General features: G+C 42.0%; 1 protein-coding gene and 1 long non-coding RNA gene across 6 annotated transcripts in view; one reads left to right on the top strand and one right to left on the bottom strand.

Annotated features, from left to right (window-relative positions):
* The window catches only part of LOC142107229 (uncharacterized), a 341,539-nt gene that overhangs the window by 279,950 nt on the left and 34,633 nt on the right, over window positions 1-26,956 (top strand). The gene's annotated exons all lie outside the window — the stretch shown is intronic.
* Window positions 18,767-26,956, bottom strand: part of ETS1 (ETS proto-oncogene 1, transcription factor) — a 223,620-nt gene continuing 215,430 nt past the window's right edge. For both annotated transcript variants that reach the window (XM_075190493.1, XM_075190494.1), the window contains 3 exons: window positions 26,301-26,561; window positions 23,089-23,207; window positions 18,767-22,480 (listed from right to left, as the gene is read on the bottom strand). In XM_075190493.1, coding sequence (XP_075046594.1) covers window positions 22,265-22,480; window positions 23,089-23,207; window positions 26,301-26,561 — 596 coding nt within the window. In that variant the 3' untranslated portion in view covers window positions 18,767-22,264. The remainder of the gene's footprint in view (window positions 22,481-23,088; window positions 23,208-26,300; window positions 26,562-26,956) is intronic.

Below are 26,956 nucleotides of genomic sequence, written 5' to 3' on the forward strand. Positions count from 1 at the left end.
TTCGGCGTTTCCACCGAGAATTTAATATGCCCCTAAAAAGTCTTACTTATTTTGTGAGATTGGAACAGACCTGGGATGGGAGAGGCAGAGACCGTGTGACCAGAGACCGTGTTTTTGTTTTTCCATTTTTTTAAAAAAATAATCCTCTGACCCCCTTTACCTTTTTTGTGTGGGGCCTGATCCATGTCTCGCCTGCGCTTCCACTGTTTATTGCACTACATGTTGCAGTGTCTGATGTTAGTGATCTATTAAAATGTCTCAGCCAACGAGGCCTGTATTATTTGTGGTGTAGAAATATACTGCACTCAGAAATTGGTAACATTTCCCACAAAATGGGGGCTTCGCCTTTAAACCTAATTTCCACTGAGCATCACCTTGTTTAGCATATAGTAGTAGAATATGTGGCTAATAACATTGTTTAAAAACCATATTTATAAGAAGAAATGCACCAGTCCTACACACTGGCTGCTACTAGGGAAATGGCTTACCATACAGTTATATTTCACAGCAATAACTATATTACTACAAGAATAAAGGGGGGTGGTGGGGGTCTGCTACAATCTCTGGGGTCAAAGTGTTTGGCTGTGGGCCCCTCCATCCTGTATTGCTCCATAGCTCCACCCACTGTTCATGTCGAGCATAGTGACATGAGCATACTCGTAAATGTGGATGTGGTGCTACAGACATTATTATATTGACAATTATTCTTAGATTTCAATCAAATGCTATCCATCCACATGTGACTGTATTCTGTGTAGTCTGTTCTAAAGGGCAATTTACACAGAGCATTCTAGTGACCTCTACAATGCAGAAAGCATTCTAGTGACCTCTATACAATGCAGAGAACATTCTAGTGACCTCTATACAATGCAGAATATTAAACCTACCTGTATACAATTCAGATATAATTCTAGTGACAGGCAATACAATACACAGAGCAATCTAGAGTGCTTTGATTGTATATGGGTCACTAATTTCCTATAATACAATACAGAGAGAATTCCAGTGGTTTCTGCAAAATAGAGCATCTTGGTGACATCTATACAATCCAGAGAGCATTCTACTGACAGATAAACAGAACATAATACATACTAGTGACCACTATTTATTGTAGACCCCCAGATGACTGATGGTGGATAGCTCCCGCCATTCACTAACCCGAGTGGGAGGTTTATTATGATTGGATGCGATATTCATACATCGTTACTGGATTAAACCATCGTAGGCGGACTGCTATGTCCAGCAATCAGGTGATGTAAATGGGAGGGACAAGTTTCCTCCAAAGCTTGAGCGCAAGCGCTTTGTTCAATGCATTATCCTCTTGTAGAGGAAGCTGACTCGAGAGCGAATGCTCTAATCCGACCGCACGAATCTGCTCTATGTTCACTACCAGGAGAGAGCCTGAGACGCTGAACGAAATGCTCTCCTGACTGAATAAATAATACTATATACTATTAAAGAAATAATAAAATGCTAGAGGATTATTATTATTATTATTTATTTATATAGTCCCCCCAGTTATGCGGAGCTGTACAGAGAGAATATTTGTTGTTCACATCAATCCCTGCGCCTTTGGAGCTTACAATCTACATTATCTGTCACAAACACTAGTAGGTCAACTGTCTTATCACAGAAAAAATTAACCCTAATGTGTATGTGTTTGGAGTGTGAGAGGAAACCGGAGCACCCGGATGAAACCCACGGAAACAAGGGGAGAACATACAAATTCCACACAGATAGTGCCCTTGCTGGGATTCAAACTCATGACCCTAGAAAGTAGAAGTGCTAACCACTGTGCTACTGTGTTGCCCATGTGGATCACGTGACAGGCCTGTTTTTTTTTTGCTATAAATCCATGAGAAGATTCTTATTAGTACAGAATGCTCTCCGAGGTTACTGCACCAGGCACTGCTGGGAAACTGACAAGACAGGGTTAATTTGTTTAGTTTAAGCTCCAGTCACTGCACAGATCACTAGAAGATAAACCGGCTAGCACACTCTGCTTGTGTATAAGTGTGTCAGTTCGTGTAAATGTGTCATACCGTCTGTGAAACAAGGTCTTGCATCTGGCTTTCTGTTTGGAGAGGTGCAGGTCTCTCCTGACAGATATAAACAGACGTGGGACATGTTACATGCTTCCATTTTACAAGGAGCCAGAGCTAAGTTTTCGCACAAATACATTTTGTTCCTCACAAATTCTTCCCCTTGGCACCAGTTACTACACCTCTGGGAATGGCTGGACTGTTTGCCTTGTGCTCCCACTGGCTCGCAGGCATGAGCTTGGTTTCCATGAAGCCTTTTTTCCATTACATAGATAGGCCCAGAAAGCGGTTTGGTCCATGGATGGCCGGTGACGGAATTCTTTCCTTAGCTGAGAAAGCAAACTGAGTTGTGACTGCTGTTTTGTGGAATCTGAATGAACAGACTTATTATATATTGGAGTTTATATCGGTCAAGTGTATAATCTTTGACAATCCTTATTCCATCTATTATCCCTGTGTTTGTGCTGGGTGATTTGACACAGACTAATAGAATGTGGGGAATACATACTGTCAACACCGACCTTAAAGCAAACCCTGGATGAAATTCCATTGGGTTGTAATGGGAAGTTATAAGTCTCATTGGTAAAATGTTGATGGTAACTTGGCTGTTCCTCATCAGATCATGGCTTAGTAGTGTAGCGCTTTTCTAACAGTTGTGTGATGTATGTACACCGACCTCTTGTTCTGGGTGTCTCCAGGTCAGCTCAGTCTGTCTTTATCTTCTGCTTTTGTGAGTGCAAAGGGGAAGAAGGAGCCTTATACAAGCCAGTCTGCTGACACAGAAGTACACGTCACTGGTTATGTCACAATGCTAGAGATGCCCTCTCTCTATTATGGTCACTCTCTCTCCACAGTCTTACTCAACAAGTTGACTCGGGCTTGGTGCAGTGTCGGTTGCACCATGCACAGATGTGTCTGCAGCTCAGCATGGCTCTCACTAGTTTCCCACCCAAAGCTTAACCTATATATCACTCTTGGTGTTGCTACTTTCAAGCCTTGGCTCAGTTTCCCTTCTGTCAACTGCTAGACAAGATCAAGGCTACTACAACTCGGACTGGGGCAATAGTCCTACTCAAAGCTCGGCTAGGGAATGACGTCAGACTACTTGAACCACTTTCCAAAACAGCCTCCGCTAGGTTTAGAGACAGCATTTTAAATCCTCCAATCCTGAGACTTACCCTGAACCCTCCCTTTCCCCCCCCCAAAAAAATAAAAGTACCATCAAAGCTGTTACAGCTATTTTGTCTGCACGTAAAAACTCTCTAGCGGCCTGGTGATTACAGTAGGCGGTCCTAGCTGGTGGATATGGGCAATAAAGACATTTATAGACTCTGGTCTCCAAATATCAGTGGAGCTGGGCACTCCCATGTCCCCCCTGTTTAGTGACACGACTCTGAGCCCCCCATGTCTCCTGCCTGCTGTGGTCCTTCCCTCGTCAATACTTCACCCGCTTGTTGGCTTTGGTCTCTGTCTCCAAAGACTGTGGGTGGTATTTTAATGCAGTTACATTGGGGTACCATGTATTCAGATTTACTCAGGGTAGATTCACTTTGCGGCTTCTGAGAGCTGGCCTTTTCCAGATCCCTGCTTCACTTAGGGAGATTATAATGCTAAAGATTGGGGATCAACCTGCCTGGGCTGGAATGTTCCGCGATGTAGCAAATCATTTCATCACACAATTGGTGCTGGCCACTTGAGGATACTTTCACCGTCTGTTCCAATTCAGGGGCTTACAAAGTTGGAAGCAGTGGTTGAACTACAGAGGTCCCCCCACCAAGACCCGCTCTGTTCTCAGAAGAGCAGAGCCAGGTCCCTGCCCAGATTGTGCTACGGGACCCGCATGCACTATACCGGCCCTGGTTATACATTTGTGGTGGTCCTGCTCATCAGACCAATTTAGGTGCAAAACAGTAATAATTGGAAAAGAAAACAACCTTTATTTATATTTTGTGATGCAAACCTAATGCTGGTGATAATCCAGTTTCTGCAGAACTAAGTGAACAACCATGAATGGTCTTTTTTCCACCAATTAATATAGTATGAACTGTCTTACTGACAACTGCCATTCATTGTATGGGGGGGGGGGTTTCCCTGTTTCACGCGGGGGCACAGTTATATCTTGTTGTTTGAGACTTCAACTTGGGTAAACCGTAAGAGGAGCTATATTAAGGAGGTTGAGTTTTCTGTTTTCACTCTGACTGTACAGCGGTGAGTATATTGCAGAGCTTTCATCTGCTCCCTGCCTGTGGCTGTGGTGGCTGATCGAGTTTGCAGGGACCTGAATAACTTTACAGAGTTGTATTTTTCCAATACCTAGAAAGTTGCCACTTAAAATATTTTTAAGCCATTATATTAATGTGAAAAAGAATAATTATTATTATTATTAGTATTTTATAGCACTAGCTTATACCACAGGGCTTTATATATTGTATTATATTTTAAAAAAAAGGAGTAAGAAGTACAGAATGTTGTTATATCTGCAATGAATGGTTTCAGTATAGGCCGTGTTTGTGCCTTGAAGTATACTTCTTTTGTTATCATTTTGTGCTTCTTACTCCCTTTCATTTGTCTAATGTATAGATTATAGAAGCTGCATAATACATTCTTCAGGGACCACTTACCTTCTCTCTATTTTATTATATTGTAGGAATGATGCTTATTGAAAAGCACTGTACACAATTTTTTTTTTTTTTATAAATAAATGACATTGTGGCGTTGTAACTTGTACAAAGTATATTTTAAGAGTATACGTACAAGATGTTTTTTTTTTTCATATATGTGAATTTCAATATTCCAATTTGCACAGTATCTATTACTGGGTTGGGGACAGGGCCTAATTAAGGGTTCAGGCTGCCCTAGGCTAATACGCTCATAGCACCCCTTGTCTTCCACGCCTAAGTTGTCCTTAATTTAAAATCCTACTGCCTCCATCCGACCCCGCCACCACCAATGTCGATGTCTCTGATTTCAAAACTCCGCTCCACTTGGCTTTTTAAAAGGGTCACAGCAATCTTTGACCCTCATATTGTTTTCATTCAGATCAGAAATGTGTAGCAGAACGAGCACTGCTGAGGGGCTGATGTTCCTGCGCATGTTGCCATCCTTGTCTCTTACTCGCTTATCCTCAAGGATGACTCCATGTCTTCAGCCTTTACCTTACCATCATAAAACCTCAGTACATGTCTCTTTCATGTTATCTTGTTACTATGGAGAACAACTATTCTCATTTTTAAATATTACTTGCAGTTTATACCTCTGCTTGTCAGTTTTATGGCCCCATAAGCCTCGCGCCCCAGGCTGTAGCCTGATCAGCCTATTGGATAATCTGACGTGTCATTATACTGACCCCAATGGGGCTTTCCTCCCTCGATGCCGTATGGCACATAAATGTCAGCAGTGCATGTTCAGCAGGAATTACCAGGGGTGTCAATGTAGAACACCAGACAAATGGGCGCAGTCACTATCTTCCTCCAACTTCTACTTACTAAAGCTGGGTACATACTACAGGGTTTTTGTCCAATAATCGGCTCAACCAGCCGACATACGACCGCTCGGTCAAAAGTCGGGTCCGTGTGTGTAGTGACACGATGGTGAAAAGTCTGCCCAAATGGATGATCATCACCTCATTTGGTTGGTCGTACCTTTCGCTATTTTCCGATCAATCACCTAATGATCATGCAGTGTGTATGCACTCGTGTTCACGATCTCCATAGAGGTTACAGAGTCGGGCTCTTTTCAGCCGATGTTAGGGATGAATGTCCTGGTGAATAAATGTAGAGTGCTGTAGAAAGAACGAACAAATGAATTATTCCGAGACAGAATAGTTAGTTTCAGAGTCACAGACGCTAACGAAATTCATTAGGACATATGTATAGCTGTAACAAGGCAGTTTTAATCAGTGTGACAATGTGACAGTAGTGAATGAATATTGTGCTGTCATTCTCCGGATAAGATGAAGAGCACAGATCTGAAGATGATTCATGTGTACACACTGACACGATTCATCAGACTGATCGGACCTTCAGTTGTAGGTACCATTGTTTGAAGATTTGTTCCAACCGATGTGTTCTCTCAGTGTGTACTTGGCCTTACTCCGGACAAGAGATTCTTGTGATTACCCTACTCGTGTTACAAAGTACAAATGATCCTAAATTTTTTGGAAATGTTTGTGCTGCTCGGCCTATTTTCTGACAATGTTTCTAAGAATGTAAAAATAATCCCTGTTGTAGGAACCGGCGGCTGCACCCACTCACTCATTTACATATATTGCAGAAGTGAAATCATTACCTGTAAAAGTACAAATATTTGATTTAAATCAGTGTCTACCATTTTCACCGTTGTCTGTGCAGGTGTTCAGCCTGCGCTGCGGCTGGACTACCATCCCCATCATTCATAACTCGCTGGAGATAATTGGAAGCGTAGTACAACCGTAGAGTGACAGTTTATGACATTACTAATTTTGATATTCTTAAATGTGTGAGACTTTCTGTCCATATAATGAAATGAGTATTTGATGAAACCCCCTTGTGGCGCTAGAGATCATAGATTTATATTACTGCTCTGAAGCCAGCTTGCACATTACATTGTTCTGGTCAGCAGATGCCAATGGAGTAGTTGACGGAGCAGAGCACATTGTGTTACTCTGACACACACACGTCCTCACTTGCCCTGCATTATTCAGCCATTGTTCTGTGGCCTTGACCTGTTTCCTCTGTGTTATTGTGAGTCCTGAAGAAGTAACTTCAGCCTGTTTCCTGCTGGAAGAGGGATGACCAGACCTGGACCGCTCAATCCTGACTTTTGGTTTCCTCCACTTCCTGTTGACGGTGTGTGAATAACTGTGGAGCAAACAATGCAGTGAATGGTTTTCTGCTAAGTGTTCCTGAAATGATCAGACAGCATATGTAGTAGATGGTAATAAGCTGCTTCTGTTCAGTGCCTCACAGCAGTCATCTCTAGAACGTCTTACTGCTGAGTTTCAGGTCGGAAGGCCCTTTATACTAACTGTAGGGAATTTCATGAGGCTCGGCCTACCTAGTATGACTGGTAGCGCTGCTGCTCATGGTATTAATGTTTTATACAGAGCTATGTCATCTCTATTTTGTGCAAAAATTATCTTTTTTTTTGTTTTCACCATTTTATACAAATCAAATGTTTTTTGTTTTAAACTGTAATTCACGACTGTATGCTTACTGCCTTAAGTAGACCTGAAGCTTATCTTTTTGAAAGGTTTGTTTTAAGGTGATAAATTAAGCTTTACAAATTGGAGTCCATAATCCTGGATTTTTATGACATTAGAATTTTACTGTCCAAATATTCTGACGGCAGATTCATGAAGATTCTACGTCAGTCGTCATCTTTTAGAAATAGAATCATACAGTAAAGTAATTTTGATTCTTTTGTGAATTTTGAAAGCAAGTTTATCATTTTTAAGACCTTTTTTTGGCCATAGAAACACAACGTGCTTCTGTGAATTCTTTACCAAAGAACTTGCAATCTAATTAATGGTACAGAAATCAAGGTTAAAAGAAAATCAGCCAATAATTTGAAGACAATTGTGCAGAAATCTTATTGCGGATCCAGGAAAAATATCTCTCCTCCCTCTTCCTCCTGTTTTTTGCAGTTCAGAATTCTGCTGGACTTGTCCTATATCCACAGGGTGATATAGAACATTGCGTGATATGTTGGACAGGCCAGTGACATTGTACAGTAAAGTCAGTGATATAAGCGGAAATGTTGTATGGAAGTCTGACTGACGTGAGTCTGCCCCGTGCTGGGTCATCCCAGTCTATGAATGATGGACGCCCTCTCTTCCTTTCCAGCAATGCCCTTGCTAGGCCAGAGGTCAGACCTGTAGGAAGCCATTTTCTATCCCGTCTCTGCTTCCTGTTATTGTGTGTAAATCCAGCCTCCGATACTGTGCAGCTGGTGACAACAGGTCACGGCTGTCTGCAGAGCCAAGTCTGCCAAACCCTGTGACAAGGTGATGGCAAGGGATGCAAATTAGTTTTCTGTTTTGCACATAAGTTAAATACTGACTGTTTGTTCATGTAGCGCACACATACTGGATAGCGCACACATACTGGATAGCGCACACATACTGGATAGCGCACACATACTGGATAGCGCACACATACTGGATAGCGCACACATACTGGATAGCTTATTTGTACACTGAAATTTAAAGTTGATATTTGTGTGCTACATGAAAAACAGTCAGTATCTAACTTGATGCCAGAGATTATAGGTCTGCTTGGTGGATTAATAAGATAATTGTGAATTTAGGCAAGTAATTAATAATGATGTTTGGATCTTTTTCTTGTGTGATTCTTTGATTGATTGATCAATCCTTCACCAAATCACATGAAGGAAACATTTAAATGAGACAAATATATCATGATCTAAGATGGTGATATGTTGAATATAGTATAATGCTCTTAGATTCAACGATATGATCTTTATAGATCTAGGAGGTTTTAAGATGTTATGAAATATTGCCTGTAGCCACACAGTCATGTTTGCTTTGTTGTCAACTAATTTTCAGAATGCTGATATTAGCATAGACTGGCATGTCTGTATAACTTCTCTTATGTGAGGTGGTTGAAAGGTGGATATCAGTTTTGGATCAGTGAGTCTCCATTTCACAGTCATTGAGTATTGATGGATCTTGTTATTAAACACACTATTTCGACATACCATAATATTGTCCATATATGACTAATGGTGTCCAACTAATAATTTGGCAATAAAAAATAATGCTAAACAAACAAATGATAGATTGTTAACTTGTAACCCAAATAATTTAGGGCAATGACTAGTTATAAAAATCTGAGAATCGTGGATTCAGATTATGATCCTACAATTTTAAAAGTTTATTTGTTTTAGTTTTCTCTGGTTGAAATAATATCACAACATAATGCAATTTGTTATTTTTCTCCTAGTGCTTCCTTGTTTTCCATATGAGTTGATTTTCTCAAGTGGTTGGCTGTGGACTGAAGAATTGTATTATCAATTTACATGTTAGACTGGGAATATGAAGGAAATGATCTGCGTCCTGCTCATGAACAGCAGACTAGGATGATGAGCCACAGGTTATGGATATTATATAAGATACAAGTGATTAGGGAGGTTGTTCATGTATGCAGAAGCTTCTGTGACATTTTAAATGATGGCAGCAAGAATTTTATTTGGTAATACACTATTGTTCAGTGGATCAATCATTGATACAATCACATCAAGTAACAAATAATCCGACTGTGTAGGATGCGTTCTTGCTGGAGAGATAATAGTTGAAAGGTTGTGGCACCTTATAAAAGATAATAATTCGAGAGAACTCTACATCTCACAAAAGACAATGGTACATGACAAATAGTGCGCAGTGCCGTACATGACATTTACAGTAGTATACAATACATACAGCAAGAATCTAGAACACATTTTTTTGCTTTTTATGTATTATATAATGAGAAGGCCAGAAATCTACTCTTTCACAAACTATACATAGAGAACTTGGTGATGCAGATGAAGTTATTTACAGGAGAGTGATGGTAATGACCAACGTGAGGTAGGCCTGAGCGCAAGGAAACGGGCCTAGAGGTACAGAGGGTAATGAGATAGTAGACGGAGGACTCTTCCCTTGAATATGTAAGAGCAGAGGGCAACACAAATATGGTGGTACTGAGTGGGGCAGTGGAGGTGATAGGCGAGGCAAAGGAGTTAGGGGCACGGGCAGCACAGTGGCCTAGTGGTTAGCACTTCTGCCTCACAGCACTGGGGTCGTGAGTTCAATTCCGGACCATAAAAGAGTTTTAAGGGAATGATTGAAGTTTTGATGAGTAGAGGATAAACTGGGTGTGGGAGTTGATTGCACTGGTGATGAGCAGCCTGGGCAATGTCCTGGAGATGGGAGTGGCAGGAAATCGATGTGATAGTGAGGCGGCAGTTGACGTAGAGAAGGGAGCGGGAAGGAGTGTGGGTAGTGGGTGTGAAATTATTGTAACTATGACGGATCATATCTATTGGTATGGATGTAGACTTATGCTGAATATGTATTTTGATGGATTGTTTTAAAGCTATTTTGAAGTTTAACTCTGGATTTGCTGTTGGTGAAGGTTCTAAAGTGGAGAAGAGCAAGTGCTTAGGCTTATGTGGCTTGTCTACGTGGATTTTACACTTTATGTAGGTACTCAAAGATTCTTATGTTAGAATGAATTAGGTGTTTTTTTGTAGTGTTCCAGTTAAGATTTTGGCCATGTCATCATTTTCGTCATCAGTTGAATTCAATAAAATAAAAAATCAATTCTTATTGTTTTGTGGTGCACAGTTCTATGGTGACTTTTGGAAGTTTCAGGAGATAGGAGTCTTTCTATCTAAAAGACTGGGTGACAAACAGTCTGACACCACTCTGTTATGCTGATAAGATGCGTGGTCTTGTATGATTTCCAGTCAGAGAGGAAAGGAGTTGACTGTCTCCCTGTACGTATCAGTTATTCAGTTACATTTATCACTTATCAGCCTTTTGTAATTTGGGAGAGTTGGTAGAACCATTTGCGTTACAGACAATGGGAAAGACCTTCTCTACTGCGATGCATTTCATCCTGCGCATGGCGTGTCTGGTTGTTGCTGGGGGGTTGTTATAGGCTTGTTTTTGCAGTCTGAGCTGGTTCATACTCTGACAGTCATTTGGATCTGGATCAGAAGGATTGCAGATGTTTCCTCGTCATGTGGTGGATGAGCAATAATATTACATAACTTTCTTTACATCCTGACATCTCTAGCCCTACATACAAAGCTATGGACTTCTATCACGAATTATACAGCTAAGTAAACATTCTGCAGAGAGATGAACGATGTGGGATGAGCACCTGCAGGCACCACTCATTTGTTTGTAGGATGAGCTGAAAATCTAAGTTGTCATTAAACCATCTACAATATTAACTGATTTTTAAGAAATGTACATTTATGTTTTTTTTTTTTTTTTTGTGTGTGTTACTGACTTTAAATGCATAAGTAGATCTATTTTCTATGGTATGTTTTGGCAATAGCATTTAATGCATAATTTTTTTTTTTGTATGCACTAAATAAACAGCCAGGTCCACCTGTGGATCATTACTTCTTCTGAAAGCAATATAGGATGATACTAATTGGGACTATTTTTCTAATAGTGAATCAAATATAGTTAATATTTACTACAATGATTTATATGAGGATAAAGTAGTTTATTTTGGGTGTAACACTGTTTTGATAGAGACAACCAATGAATGATTCTGTTGGTATAATGTAAGGTGAAGTTGTATGTTTTATATTTGATCCAGTAATAAACAAACTCCAATATGCAGCCAGTGAGAGTAGAAAGGAGAAGTGAGACTTTCACATAAGGTAGAAATGAGAAGTGGTGACATTCTACAGGCAAATTGGTATCTGCTGGAACTGGGTGGAGCAGGGGCCATCTCCAACTACAGCACAAACTGAGATCAAATGTCACCTGAGGCTTCATGTGAATTAATAATATGTTACCTTTTAAGACCAAAAAGATTGACTAGTTATTGGCATAAAATGAAAGCAGATTTATTTGATCAGGTAGCCAGTAATGGTAAAGGGGCAGTACCACCTGAATCTAGTTGTTGTTACCCCTGATGTAAAGATGCAGAAGAAACCACTGAGTGCATTTTGTTAATGCTGCTAACCCGTGTGTGTGTGTGTGTGTGTGTGTGTGTGTGTGTGTGTGTGAGTACGTGTTACATTTTGTGAGTACGTGTTACATTTTGTGAGTACGTGTTACATTTTGTGAGTACGTGTTACATTTTGTGAGTACGTGTTACATTTTGTGAGTACGTGTTACATTTTGTGAGTACGTGTTACATTTTGTGAGTACGTGTTACATTTTGTGAGTACGTGTTACATTTTGTGAGTACGTGTTACATTTTGTGAGTACGTGTTAAAAAATGATATCGCTTTAATTTTTGCTTTCTTTTAGCTTAGAAATTGATTAGATTTTTACAATAAACACTCATTTTCACAGATTATTATTTCAGGATGATTGGAAAAAAGGTGAGTGGAACATACAAGTCCCACTCAACTAGTACCCTGCATCAGAATCAAACACAAATCAACTGCCACACTGATTGCTGCCTGTGATGTAATATCATAGACTGGACCCCCAACCATGTAGGCACCAGAGAAAGAAGCATGTAAAGGGTACATGTGTACAGACCCTTAATTGCATAACATAACATCTCTCTTCATTATATGGTCATATCTGCCACACAGGTATACTGGGCCAGCCCCTTTTTGTTGGCAGCTTGGAAATAATGTTACATTTCACTATTTTATTTGCAAGTTTTTCATTGCTGGACACCCATCCATTATTCTGGAGCCAATAAAAGGAGGAATCCCTTCATTTATGACACCTTGATGGACAACCAGAGGATGACATGTGGTGGTTACTGCAAAACAGATGTTTTAGGGATAAATCTGACTACTGATGAGAAGTCAGGGTCTCTTCTCAGAAGTGAGCACAGCTCTGCCAGTATGTGACCAGTGGTGCAGTTGTGACATCGGGGTGAGTACGGCACATTGCATGATTGCTGACAAGCTGCTGTGTCAGGATTTGCTGAATCCTGCACTTTTCCTGCCACTGGAAAACCATATTCAAGTAGTACAGGACAGTGACTCATAGTGGCTGCATTTCTAGGCACTGACTGAGGCTGAAACACAGGAACAGAGGAGATATACAAAGAGATACTTCCAGTCTGCTTGGCCTTACACTGAGTACAAGTGAACAGTTCAGGGCATGAAAGGGAACATCTAGCAGAGGGACAGAGGGGAGTCAACTATGAAATTGAAACCACATGTTGCAACTGTTTACCCTGAAGCTGCCTTGGCAGATTCACACAAGGTATCAAGAACCCAATCACACATGGCTGATACTCCAAGACTTTAGGCATAGGCCTAATGTGCCACATGTAGCTTGTATGTATACATAAATCATAGGTCTAGTATGTGATAGGGTGGGTACTAAGCCATGTATGTGTGTAATAAATAAAATTTATATATATATATATATTTAACAACAACACCTCATTTCCATCTGACAGTTCAATTCATTACATTGATATGTTTTTTTTTTCCCATTTGGTAGGTTTGTACATATATTAGTGTTGATGGTACATTGTATCTTGTACAAATTAACATTAAGCTTTAATGTGCAACTTATCTATCCTAAATGTGATTTTGGTTATAAAAATGTATAATGGTTATATGAACTTAAAGAGTACAGGGACAGTATAAACTGCAGAACAGCCAATCCGTGACTGGTTAACACTAATTCTCACCATTCTCCAACTCCAACAAATTTTAACTCATTCATCTGACTGTTTTGGAACATTATTTTATTACTATTATTAATTTTTATTTATAGGGTGCCACAAAGTATCCGTAGCGCCGTACAAGGACAAACAATGGCACAGTACAAGTAACAGTAAGCACTGTAACTCTGGGGGCTCAGGCACAGCATGAAAGAGAGGGAGGGAGGGGAAAAGTGAGTACAGGCAGGTAACTATGGCCCAAGAGGGTGGGCACGGGTGACAGGTTGAGAGTCACTGAGGGGAGCGGAGAGAAGCGAGAGGAGACAGAGGGCAGAGGGACCGAGAGGAGGTGAGCAGAGTAGCTGGAGAGCGCAGTTAAAAGTGATGGAAACAGAAGGTAGGAGAGCCCTGCTCAAAGGAGCAAACAATCTAAAGGGAGGGGAAGACAGACAGACACATGGATGAGACGGAGGAAGGGGAAGAAGGGATGAGAAAGAGAGGTAACTGACCGGTGGGAGTTTAGACATGAGACTGGAAGGCTTTAATGAAAAGGTGGGTTTTTAATGTTCGTTTGAAAGAGGACAGATTAGGGGAAGTTCTGATGGAGCAGGGGAGCTTGTTCCAATGGAGGGGAGCGGCACGGGAGAAGTCTTGGATACATGCATGAGAGGAGGTAATCAGAGGGGAACGATCGTTGGACAATCACAGTGAGCAGTAGGGGGTGTGAATAGACATAAGGTTAGAGATGTAGGGAGCAGTGGAGTTGGCGAGGGCCTTGTAAGTCAGAGTGAGGAGCTTGAAAAGGATTTGTAGGGGAAGGGGAGCCAGTGAAGGGCTTGGTAGAGTGGGGATACAGAGGTAGAACAGCGAGAGGAAAATAAGCCAAGCAGCGGCGTTAAGTACAGATCTAAGGGGAGCGAGGCCAATAAGGAGAAGGTTGCAGTAGTCCAAGCGGGAGATAATCTGAGAGTGGACGAAAGATTGGGTGGCATCCTGGGAGAGGAAGGGCCAAATGCGGGCAATGTTGCGAAGCTGGAAACAGCAGGATTTGGCGCAAGAGTGAATGTGAGGGGCAAAGGAGAGAGAGGAGTCGAGGATGACACCTAGGCAGCGGAGTTGGGGAACAGGGGAGATAGATCAGTTGTCAACAGTGATGGAGAGGTCAGAGGGGAAGGAGGTACGAGAGGGAGGAAAGACAATGAGTTCCGTTTTAGCAAGATTGAGTTTAAGAAATCTAGAGGACATCCAGGAGGAGATGGCAGAAAGGCATGCGGATACCCTGGAAAGAAGGGAGGGAGAGAGATCAGGAGAGGAAAGGTAGAGTTGAGTGTCATCAGCATAAAGGTGGTACTTGAGGCCGAAGTAGCCGATTAGTGCACTCAGAGAAGAGGTGTATAGTGAGAATAGTAGGGTCCAAGGACAGAGCCCTGAGGGACCCCGACTGGAAGGGAGGAAGAAGGGGAGAGAGAATCAGAGGTGGAAACAGAGAAGGAACAGTCAGCAAGGTAAGAGGTGAACCAGGAGAGGGCGGTACCAGAGAGGCGAATGGACTGAAGGGTGTGAAGCAGGAGGGGGTGGTCAATGGTGTCAAGGGCCACTGAGAGGTCGAGGACAATCAGGAGGGAGTAGTGGCCCATGGCTTTAGCCAAGACGAGATCATTCGTAACTTGAGCCAGGCCAGTTTCAGTGGAATGGAGGGGGCGGAAGCCTGATTGGGGTCAAGGAGGGAGTGTACAGAAAGAAAGGTGGAGAGACAGTTACAGACAAGTCTCAAGTATTTTGGACGCAAATGGGAGAAGGGAAATGGGCCGGTAATTAGAGAGTGAGGTGGGGTCAAGATTGGATTTCTTGAGAATGGGTGAGACGAGAGCATGTTTAAAGGCGGAGGGGAAGATGCCGGTGGAGAGGGACAGATTAAAGAGGTGAGCAAGGTGGGAGCAGGTGGAGGTGGAAAGGGAACAAAGAAGGTGAGAAGGGATGGGATCCTGGGGGCAGCTAGAAGGGGGTAAGAAGAAATGAGAGAGTGGACTTCCTCACCCAAGGTGGGGCGGAAGGAGAGAAGGAGTTGGTGGCTGCGGGGAGGTGGGGAAGACAGGAGAGTGTTAAAGGTAGCGAAGAGGCGGCGGGGGTTGGAGGACTGTGAGGAGATGAGGGATTTAAAGAAGGATTGCTTAGCGAGCAAGAGGGCAGAGCTGTAGGAGGAGAGGATAAACTTGAAGTGGAGGAAATCAGCCAGGGAGCGAGATTTTCTCCAGTGGCATTCGGCAGTACGAGAGCATTTTTGGAGGAAACAGGTAAGTTTGGAGTGGCAGGGTTGGGGATTGGAGCAGCGAAGGTGGATGGGCTGGGCAGGGGCGACCGCATCAAGGGCGGAGGAGAGGGTTTGGTTATAGAGGAAGGCCGCCTGATTAGGGCAGGACAGGGTGGAAAGGGGAAAGGGGAGAGAGGAGAGTTTCGAGAGAAGAGGATACAATAGCAGGATCAAGGGTGTCAAGATCACGCCTGGACCGGGTAGATTTGGGTGGAGGGAGGGGTGCAGGAGTAAAGGAGAGAGAGAATGAGAGAGATAGTGGTCCGAGAGTGGAAAGGGGGAGATAGAGAAGTCGGACTGAAACGGTGGGAGAAAACAAGGCAGTGGGTAGAAGAGGAGGTCCATTGGGAGAGGCCAAGGGAGGAAGAAAGGGCAAGGAGTTTGACAGAAGCAGGGTCGGTGGGGTTGTCAATAGGGATATTGAAGTCGCCAAGGATAATGGAGGGGATGTCAGAGGAGAGGTGGTGTGGGAGCCAGGCAGCAAAGTTGTCAAGGAAAAGGGAGGAGGGCCCAGGGGGACGGTATATGACAGACGCAGAGATGGATGGGGTAGAAGAGACGGATAGAGTGGACTTCAAAAGAGGAGAAGGAGAGGGAGAGTTCAGGAGGAATGAGTCTGAAAGTACAGGTGGAGGATGCCCACTTCTCCACCTGGGCGGTCTCCAGGTCTGGCGGAGTGGGTGAAGGAGAGGCCGCCATAGGAGAGAGCGGCAGGGGAGGCAGTGTCGGAATCGGTGAGCCAGGTTTCGGTAATGGCAAGAAGGTTAAGAGAGTTAGATAAGAAGAGGTCATGGATAGAGGGGAGTTTGTTGCGGACGGATCTAGCATTCCAGAGGGCACAGGAGAAAGGGAGGGAGGGGAGAGGGGAGATGGAGATAAGGTTGGCAAGGTTAGCGGTGCGCAGGGGAGTGCGGGGACAGGAGCGTGAAGTTGGGCGAGGTGAGAGTATGGGTATGGCAAGTGAACAGGGAGGCATGGTGAGCTGAAGGAGGGGTGGGGGAGGAGTGGAAGAAGTAGGGGGACCAAAGAATCGTCTGAAGCAGAGGGGCGGGAGAGGAGGACAGGGGTAGTCAGAAGGTAGACAAGAGGAATTGAGATAAGTGAGTTAAATAAAGTAATAACCGACAATGACGGTGGGGAGAGGTGTGGCAGAGAGGTTAGGCAAGGCAAGCCGTGTTAAATGAGACAGAGGCGTGAACAGGGAACAAAGAGACAAAAAAGGCCAATAGACGGAGAGCAGAGGAGTACCAAGGGAGAAATAACATGCTGTTGGAATAGATTAAGAAATGCAAAGAGAAATAAATACAGTAAATGCAATAAAAATAGAGCGAAAAATAAAGAATGGAGAAAATAAATATAAAAATAGAATAAATAAAGAAATACAAGTGGAAAAAATAAAAAAAAAGCCTACAAAGGAAGCTGAGAACAATAAATACAGTACAATATGGACTAGGGTGAAAACAGGAGAATGAGAACAAACCCGGGAGATGAGACAAAGTCACACCTCATTAGCACCTTTCTAACAACTATTAAACACAACATTACAAGGTCCACTGACATTCCTACCCCAATATTCTTACACAATGGACAATACATTGCTAACAGTTCCTCCATTAGAATTGTGAAGGAACGTAACTGAACTATCTGCTGAGTAGCTATGAAGCTTTCTGTAAATCCACCTACTGCCTGACTGGCTCTTAGTAAGTTGGTAGCATGAATGAGTATCTTTTAGATTAGCAAATAAGAACACCCATTTTGGGTTCGGAAACATTGTTCAAGTACTTGTATCTAAAAGCTATAGAACAATCTGTGTCAAAATATAATATACCCCCTAGAAGTCACTGATATTTTACCATATTAATACAGCACTGAGATGTTGATACAAATTTCTATCTTCATATATATATATATATATATATATATATAGGCATACATACGTCTACACCCCCTTATAGAAATTGCAGCTTTACACGGCAAAGTCTGAACTTAAAATAAATCATCAGACCTTTTCCCACCATTACATGACCTCACAACTTTCACCACCACAGACTAACTATTTTTAGGAAAAAGTGCAAATATAAAAGCTACAGTACCCTGATTATACATGTGGATCATTCTATGCAGCTATAAAACTGGAGTCCCACATTGTGTGTGTGTGTTCTCAGATGGTTTAGTATGGCTGCATCTAGAGTGGTGCAAAATGTAGCTCCTCTTTATGGGAAGATGAATGAATTGTAGCATCATTTGCTTTATGCGGGCCAAGCACAGATTTGTTACTACATGAAACCTCGTTTTCTCTTACACAATTTAAATGAGCTTCAAGAATGAAGTTTGGGGAAGCATTAATGGCTGGAGTGTAGTGTCCTATGTCTGTACAATTCTATTACACTCTATACAATCAATGAGCATGTGCACATTGGTGGACATGATCATTGATTGTATAATTGCGTGAACAGAGTTGTCACACATTGGTGGGAGAATAATGATGTAAATGTGCGTGTTGCCAGAAATCCAGGAGAGGCTCTGTAATATGCGGCATTGTGGCCTCCATCGATTTAGAAAGCTCTATTTACCTGCCCTGGAGCAAAGTGTTCCTTGAAAGTGCTTCCAAATGTTTGAGTCTGGCAGATGTTGTTTATGGGGGCAGAGTGTCCGCTTTCTATAGTGCTGTGAAGTTGTGTCCTGGTCAGTAGAATATGAAACTTCCATAGAGTTTGGGATGCAGCAGCAAAACTTTATGGAAACATCAACTGACAGTGACTCAGAAAACAATTATGTAGCATGCGGACAATGACCCTAAAGTGCTAAATTATCAGCCTCCCCATGTATGGTCCTGTTAAGATACATTTATTTACTGGAAACAACGCGCTTGGTGCTGGGCATGTAAATATTTCTGTGTATAATATTGGAGCCTGTATCTGTTGGTCCGCACGTCCACCAGCTATATCACAGCATGCAGAGTTGTAGTTTGTGGACACTTAAGAGCACTGTCTACTCTTTGCATAAACTAATCTACTGAGAAACTCCAGGACAGTATATGGTACGTTAGATTAATCCAAATATTATATATAATGCACACAGGTTAAAACAAAATAGAAAACCAAGTCTTTTGTATAAATGCTTCATTTAATTAAAAAGTTTTTAAAACACTTTAATGAAACTGCAGAATATATATATTCACATATACATATGTATAAAAATATTTACCAGAATTGATGTTCCTGCATCAGTAAAAACTACAGGGAAATAAAACACCATTTTATAGATTTGGGGGTCTGGTCCACCAAGCAGCAACGCACTAGCAGCCACCCCCTTTTCTACCGCAATGATTGTCATTAAAAAAACAACAGTACATAATGAAATGCTACAAAAGTCAGCTACATTTTGTCAATTACTTCTAATTTCTCATAAATTAGGGAAAAATAAAATGTATGACCATTAAAAAAACAAAACAAAACATAAAACCAGCTCAACTGATGCATAAAAACGTATAGACGATCTCCGTATGAATGCATTAATATAACTATAGTTTTGTAAACTCTTTGTCCATAGTTTCCACAATACCCAATTACTAATACAGCTAATTCCAATTGAGCAGAACAGAACACAAAACGAGTATACCAAAGGATAAATACTGCTGAAAATTGTATCCACATTATTTACTGAGGGTTACTTCCATCACAGACTATTGATCCTGATGACCAGCAGTGTACACTGTCCACACACTGTTGAGCCGCCAGTATTTACCAGCAGGATACTTGCATAGTGTTGCGTTAGTGATCTCACTCCTATCTGCGAGTGTCACTTGGTCATGCTCACTGGCTCATACATTCTACATTGGATTATTGCTGCATTTGAGTCACTCAGAAGAAATCTAGTAAGGAAAATGTTAATTCTGGGATAGTCCATAGTGTTTTTTTGGGGTTTGGGATAACTTCCGCTCCTCAGTAAATGCCCCCCTACCCCTCAGTCAAGAATATCAGTTTCACTACAGCAGATTGTGGTAATAGGTAGGCACTTGCAGTGCTGTAATTGGACTGCCTGCATCTCTCCTGTCCAATCAGTTGCCCCAGTCTGATACACCCGCCTCCCAGACACAGCACCGTGGATGTCTTGGCTGCTCTAGTCACTGACCGGGAGGTGTTAGTTTGGTGCATGTCACCTTATAAATCAGTTTATTTCTTGGTTGGGCCAAAATGGGGGAAAAAATTAAAGGGGTTTTCCAACTATAGCCCTCTTATTGCATTCCCATTTACATGACAACACTGAGCATTCACCAATCATAACATACCACATCCCGTATTCTTGATTTAATCTGCCCTTTGTGTCACGTAATATTTACAGTTGTGCCTGATGTAATTAATGTAACGTGTACAGAATTATCAGCGTGCTGGTTGTGTTGTGATACATTCCCAGAAACTAATTTTTATATATATATATAAAATTAATAATTAATTATATAATTAATTCTTATATAAATGACCCGTGTAACACTGACCTCTCACAGTACCATAGCTGCTCCAGCATCTATGTCATTTCCTATAGTCCATCAGAAAATGAACACCCAGAAATAATCCCATTATTCACTGAACTTTTATAGATGATGATGATAATAATACCAGAGGTTTTCATGTGTAATTATTACCACAATTTTTGTTGGGAACAAACAGGAAAAGGGTGATCTAATAAGACAATAGTCTGACACTGCTAGGACGTAACACCAGCCAAGCTGCCCTTATACCAGGAGTAGCAACACAATAGTACTTGAGGAAGGTGTATACACATACACACAAGGGGCCATTTCATTTTTGCATAGACAGAGATATGTATGTAACAAATATTTTTATGGAATTCCAGCAATGATAATCTGTCACTACAGTTACCATAAAGCCAATAGCATTTTTATACAGAAAGATTTAGACTTTCAGTGGTAAAACTGTATTTAGCCATAGTTCTCTGCAGATTTAAAAAAAAACTTATAATGCAGTGGTGCGGAATAAAAAATAATGCATGACACTGACCCCTGATTTTACTCCAGTGAACTGGAAAGAACACACTAATCTGGCTAAGAACAGGAAACATTTCCAGTATCTCTTTCTATAATAATCCATTCAGATATCTATGGAATAGGTCTCTCAGAGACAGCTGCAGCCAGTTACACACATCGCTCCCTCTCTGCTTTGATTTGTATGTAGTTACATACAAATCAAAGATTTAATGGTGCACAGACAGAACGCTGCCCTCTCACCCTGAGCTGCTGTATCTGCTCAGATCAGCAGGGAATGGACTGTACCCCCTCCCTGGCATGTCAGGCAATAGATCACATCCAGTGCAGCCTTACGCTTCTGTTCCCGTTTAAAGCACCAGTTTACTCATCCTGAAAATTGCGGTACCGCCAATCAACTAAAAAAATTTAAAAGTATGATAATGAAAAGCTGTAGCAAGGAGACGAAAATATTTGGGAGATGAGGATGTTTATTAGAATCAGAGGAACTGGTGCTTTAAATATTCTTTATTTTTCATAGATTAAAAACCAAAAAGAAAATCACTATACAAAAATTACAAGCTCAAGTATTCCTGTTGGCTGCTGCTAAAAAGCATCTTTCAGCTTCCAAAAGGTTAATCCCGAGGATGTGTGGAATGTGCGGAGCAGTCCTGTCCTCATGATATGGTAACCAGACTGACACATGTAGCTGTGGTTGGATAACGTGCACTCACCAACACACAGGATGGTCACAGCTGACAGTCATCGCACATATAACTCTTTGGCACATTTCAGAACCCAAAACACTTTTTAAATATGTACAAGTTCCTTTTACAAAAACATGTTTTGTTATAAAATACACACACTTCTCTTCTCTATAAAAATACAATCTGGAATACACAAGATGGCGAACAGGACATAGACGCGACCGTATTCTTGATGGGTCAGCAAATTGCATAAAGTATCAAAAAGTAGGATCGTACGTTTTATGCACAAACGGCGGCAATATTGGTGCACTGAGCCGACTGCATTTGGCCGCTACTTTTTTGTCCTGAGATTTGTTAAGTATTTCTAACTTCCAAAACTGCAGCTGTACTTAGTTTGATCAATGTAAAAAAAAAAGGCTTAAATATCCCCCACGTGTGGCAGTACCTTTCCGCTGATGCACTATGACCGTTAGCTGCTAACTGTACAGAACATACCTGATGGTAGGCTGGGTCCAGTGAAACCTTACACCTACTTCCCTGTGCTTTCCTCATGTATTCGGTCTTCTATTAATTGCATCCATTGACAAAGGCTGCCTACACATGATTTAAGGACATACGAAAATGGCTTTCATTAAGAGAGACGCATCAGAAATACTGGCACAAGATTTGGAATGAATCTGGTTACTAGAATAAACCATCATATTGTTCTTCTGCCTCTTCAGCCTTATGGTGAGGAAACACCAACTGAAATCTTTGAATAACCATATATCAGTCTAATTTCACCCCCCTCCCCCTTCCCAGAATTCTCTGCGTCCATCTTGAATAAAAAAAAAAAAGTTCTAGACGCGTAGGAATGAGGCTGGGTCCATAGGGGTTTTTTTTTTTTTGTTCTCTGCTCCAGCAATCCCTCGTCCCTATTCATCCGCGTCTGGTTTAACGTCCAGCATGGCGTGAAGCTCTTCCGGCACATATCCCAGGAGGCTTTGCAAATCGCATACAAAGCGGTAGACATAGCGCTTTCCTGCGGTCTTATGTATGATGTTCTTGTCGTAGTAGTATCGCAAGCCACGGCTCAGCTTCTCGTAGTTCATTTTAGGTTTGTTTTTCCTCTTGCCCCAGCGCCTGGCAACCTACAGTAGGGAATATAAGCGTGATTTTTCATGTCCAGGTTGGTTGAGCTGGAAAAGTCACATGATTCTGGGACCATTTGATACGCAAAATGATGTGTGTACTAAAATGTAAGTTTATATCAAATAACAAAGTACTAGTAGCATTCACAAATAGATCAGAGGAGCCTGTAACCACTATATAGATCAGAAATGAGGTTCCTTGAGGCATACTGCACAGAGCCTCTCAGAGCCTACAATGGCAGAGATTGGATACTTGGACAAACAGTATGAAATTTGTTACCTCCTCGTCAGGGGGTTGTTTACCTGTCCCCACTGTCTTACAATCTGGAGTTTGGCTGCAGGAGGGTTTATACAATCACTGTACGCTTCCTCCCGTAGTCACATGGAGCCGCTTGCGACTCAAGACAGCTGCAGCTAGGCTCTCGTTCTGGGTTTTGTTTGTTGTGGGGTTTTTTTTTTTTTGGGAGAGGGGGAGGAGAAGGTTGTAAATGATCCATCATTGCTCTCCTCAGGCACCAACATCCCCGTCACACAATGTGAATGTTAAACACTTGTATATGTAATCCCATGCAGCAGCCTTCAATCCCTCCTCCGTATAGTGCACTTACCTCATCTGGATCAGACAGTTTAAACTCCCAGCCATCTCCCGTCCAGCTGATGAAGGACTGACATGATTTGTCAGTTAGTAGCTCTAAGAGGAATTGCCAAAGCTGGATGGGTCCACTGCCTACAGAAAACAGAAGAATGGGGTAATATACTCGGTTGCCTTCATATGTGATAATATCTGAAATCTGGAGCACAGGAAATCTGTCTGCAAAACCTCAAGCTGAGCCTCTGCCGTCTACCAGTAAAAGGAAACTGCGGCCTTTACATAAAGGTCCTTTATTGTATACGGGATTCAAATACAAAAATTATTTTGGTGGGATCAGCCTGGGGATGGTCCCCCTGAAATAAGACATTGGCACACCACCCAATTTGGTCCCCAGACAGTGGGCAACATTGTGATTGAGTTCTAGAAATTATACATAGTCCATTGAAATTTAATTAAGTACTGGATGGTGTGAACATTATAATTATCCAAAAACAACAAATAATGGATTCTTGGGCCCTTTCCTTATGGCATCTCAAATGCTGTATTGATAAAGATTGTCAGAAGGTTAACACTAGAATATATTTTCAGAGCAATGAGCATGGAACAATTTCAGCAACGAAACTAAAATACCACGTGGAGCAAGCAACGTGAAATCTCACACAATATTACTTAATGCATCAACAAATCAAGTAATATTGTGTAATATGATCTCTATATAAAAGAAGGAACCTCAAAAAACATCTTTCAAGCAAATTCTAAATGGTTTTGTTTCCAGAGACGGCAAACATTACAGATATAGCCGATCCACCTGTCATGCCACGTCCTGCTAAATGTCCCCCTCATTATAGACATGGCTATATATATATATATATAAAATTACTCAAGATCACAGCACTTTTTTTTTGACTGAAATCACTTTCCCTAATTAGTACGTCTTTCACTTTATTATTAGTAATTGTAATCTTCCCAAATGCACAGCAACTATGGCGTTTGTATGCGAGGGCCGTTGTCATGCAAGTTTATAGGCTAATAGACCAGTGTTGTGAAACTACGTTAGCCAAGAGGAAGGCAAATGGCACAAGCTGAGGACTTTGGGGGCAGGGAGACTCACAACCCATGTAAACAGCTATAAGCACTTGTCCTCCAAGATACATTGAAGTTACAGATTTACTGTTATTTACTCATTAAAGCACTGTGACGTCGCAGCCACATCCCCACAAGGGATTGAATACATTTGCATTCGGTGGAACAATGTGTCTAGTAAAAGCTATTGCCTTGAGTGTGTCTGTACTTTCTTACTTAAACATGTGACCACTCCTCAAATGAGACTGGATTCCTGAGTGTGGTGGTGGTAACTCAGTTCATGCAAGCTGGAAAGTCCCGTGCAACAACACACTTCTGTCCTCCGCTGCAACCCTATGACCCATAACCTGAAGAGGGTTCAAAGACTAAACCCAGTCAATGGGACTCACATGCTATTCCTGTACACAATAGAGCCAGTGTTAGGCCAAGACCAGTCATGGCGGCCAGCGTCTGTCACATGATAGGAATGTGCTACCCTCACTTTGGAAAAATGTTTCCCCATTCAGTTGCTGGGGAGAAGGGACGGGCAAGGAACCAAGAGTCTAAAAATAAGGCAGTGAGAAGACAGAACCCTATTCTGTCCCCATCTCAGGGCACTGTCTAGTACACGGCTCCATAATGCCTCATTTTAATTTGACCCCGAACACAACCCGCGTTAATGTGCGGACTGTAGAATCCACTTTCCTGTCTCTTGCCTCTCGCTCTACCTTGTGTCTCGTATTGAGGACTTTAGAGGCAAAGGCAGATCAGAGGCGCTACATCCTCAATTTGTAATGTCTGAGCCACTCATCTAAGAAGGGACTGAAACACATGGTGACCTGTGCACACGTTTGGCTCCAGTTTTCAAGCCACAGCTGCTGTGTGCGGTGACCGCAAGCACCGGGGGATACTGAGCAGAAGGAGCGTTCCCAGGCTCACAAGAAAAATACTTTCTGCAGATATTGAATGGCCAGACGTGCAGATTTATACCCTCCGCACCCATCGGCGCCTTTTACCTCTGCTCTGTGTTTACAAAGACTAAACACTGACACTCTTCAAATTGCACATCACAAAAAGAGAAAAGTGCGATGTTCAACCCCTATTTGTGGAATATCTCGTATGAGTAACACTATAGGAGGGGTGTTATCTTAATGATGTCAAACCTAATACAGGGTTAATTTAGGAGGCCGACTGTTAGAAGCTGGAACCCTGTGTGGGTGTGAGGCCAAACAAGGACCGTCACATTTTTGCAGAACAGAGCCCCAGATGGCCAACGTTCCCTTCATGTGTGAGCTCTCATGTACGGGCTGAGGGTCATTGTAATCACTGCTCAGAACAGAAGGGAGATGTCATATCTGTGTATTTAGAGGGTATGTTCACATCTCGCTGGTGTGCATACGGATGTACAGTTTGTGTATCTGTCGGGTTTGTTTAGGAAAAAGATTTGTGTCCATATGTGAAGAGACATTAGTGGAATGTGATCTGTGTCTATGGGGGAGTCGCGTGCATCATTGTTTTCTAACCTTATATTCTCTCCTGCTGTGATGTGAAGGGAAACATATAATACAAACCAGCATATTATACATTGAAACTATCCAACCTACAGGCAGATGTCTATATGTTGCGCCGGGTTTCAGATTCTAACTGACTTTCATTTCAAAGGTCTAAAGTGAAAAAAACTTTCTGCAATTTTTCTGCGTTACGTTTTGACAAACATTTATAGAACTAACGGTCCCAATTTAAATCCAATAATTATTATTTTACTTCCATTGTTGTTCCCACGGAAAGCGTCTTCTAGCTGTGCAGGGTTTATAGCTTGTGTGAGCTTCATGTGATACTATCAGCTTAGTCACAAACAAGGTGTGAAAGGGACTTACAGCGGAAAACCTACAGCTGCTTTTGAAGCCTTCTCAGTCGCAGCTTCTACTTATCAGAGCCAAAGATCATGACCCAATTTAAGAAAGTGCAGAGGTGGAGATGATACACAGAGTGGGTGGTGAAGAACACAAGAATCACTTGGCCTCATATTCCTGCTCTAACAAGTATGGATGATGCATTCTAAATATTGTGCAGAACAAAGTGTGTCACTGCCAATATACTGCGCCCACACTCTGACCGTGCACCCGCCACATAGACCCACTCCCCATAGAACAGGTGTAACCGTACCTGTGTAGCCAGCCAGTGCAGCGGCAGGGATGACAGGCTTGTCTTTGTTCAGCTCAGCACGATCTCTCACATAGTCCTTGAAGGTTCCTTTGGGTTTATGGTTCTGCAGTGCAGGGGGATAGTCCTCCGAGTCGAAGCTGTCGTACGATGGGACACGTTGCAAGCTGTTATATGAAGACTGGCTACTCCATGACTGAGTGAGCCGGTCACAGCTGTCGTGACTCTCAATGCTTTCAAAGGACTCTTGTCCTCCAAGTTTACCTGTCCAGAAACAGGGTCTGAGGGTTAGTATAGGGAGAGTAGAGAAAGTGTTCAGCAATATATATATATGAGGATACAGAGATTACAGTTCCATGATGTAGGGTTTGTGCCATAATTGGGAATAACTGGGTAATCATCTTGTCTCATATAACCTGTGTATTATTGTTTCTAGTAGAATTATCAGATACTGTTGTCTATTTATGTGAAAATTACCATCATAAAAAAATATGAAATTTTTAATGGATTACTGAAAAGACGTTTTAATGGTCAGCATTTTGCTCACAGCCAAAGTCCATACTACTTGTTTTGTATTCAGAATAATTCCGTTCATTGCTCAATCTCCTTGTGTAGTATGTACTGAGTAATAGGTCATAGGTAGTGCCATGCAAGGGACC

Source organism: Mixophyes fleayi, chromosome 11 (assembly GCF_038048845.1).
Source record: "Mixophyes fleayi isolate aMixFle1 chromosome 11, aMixFle1.hap1, whole genome shotgun sequence".
NCBI lineage: Eukaryota > Metazoa > Chordata > Amphibia > Anura > Limnodynastidae > Mixophyes > Mixophyes fleayi.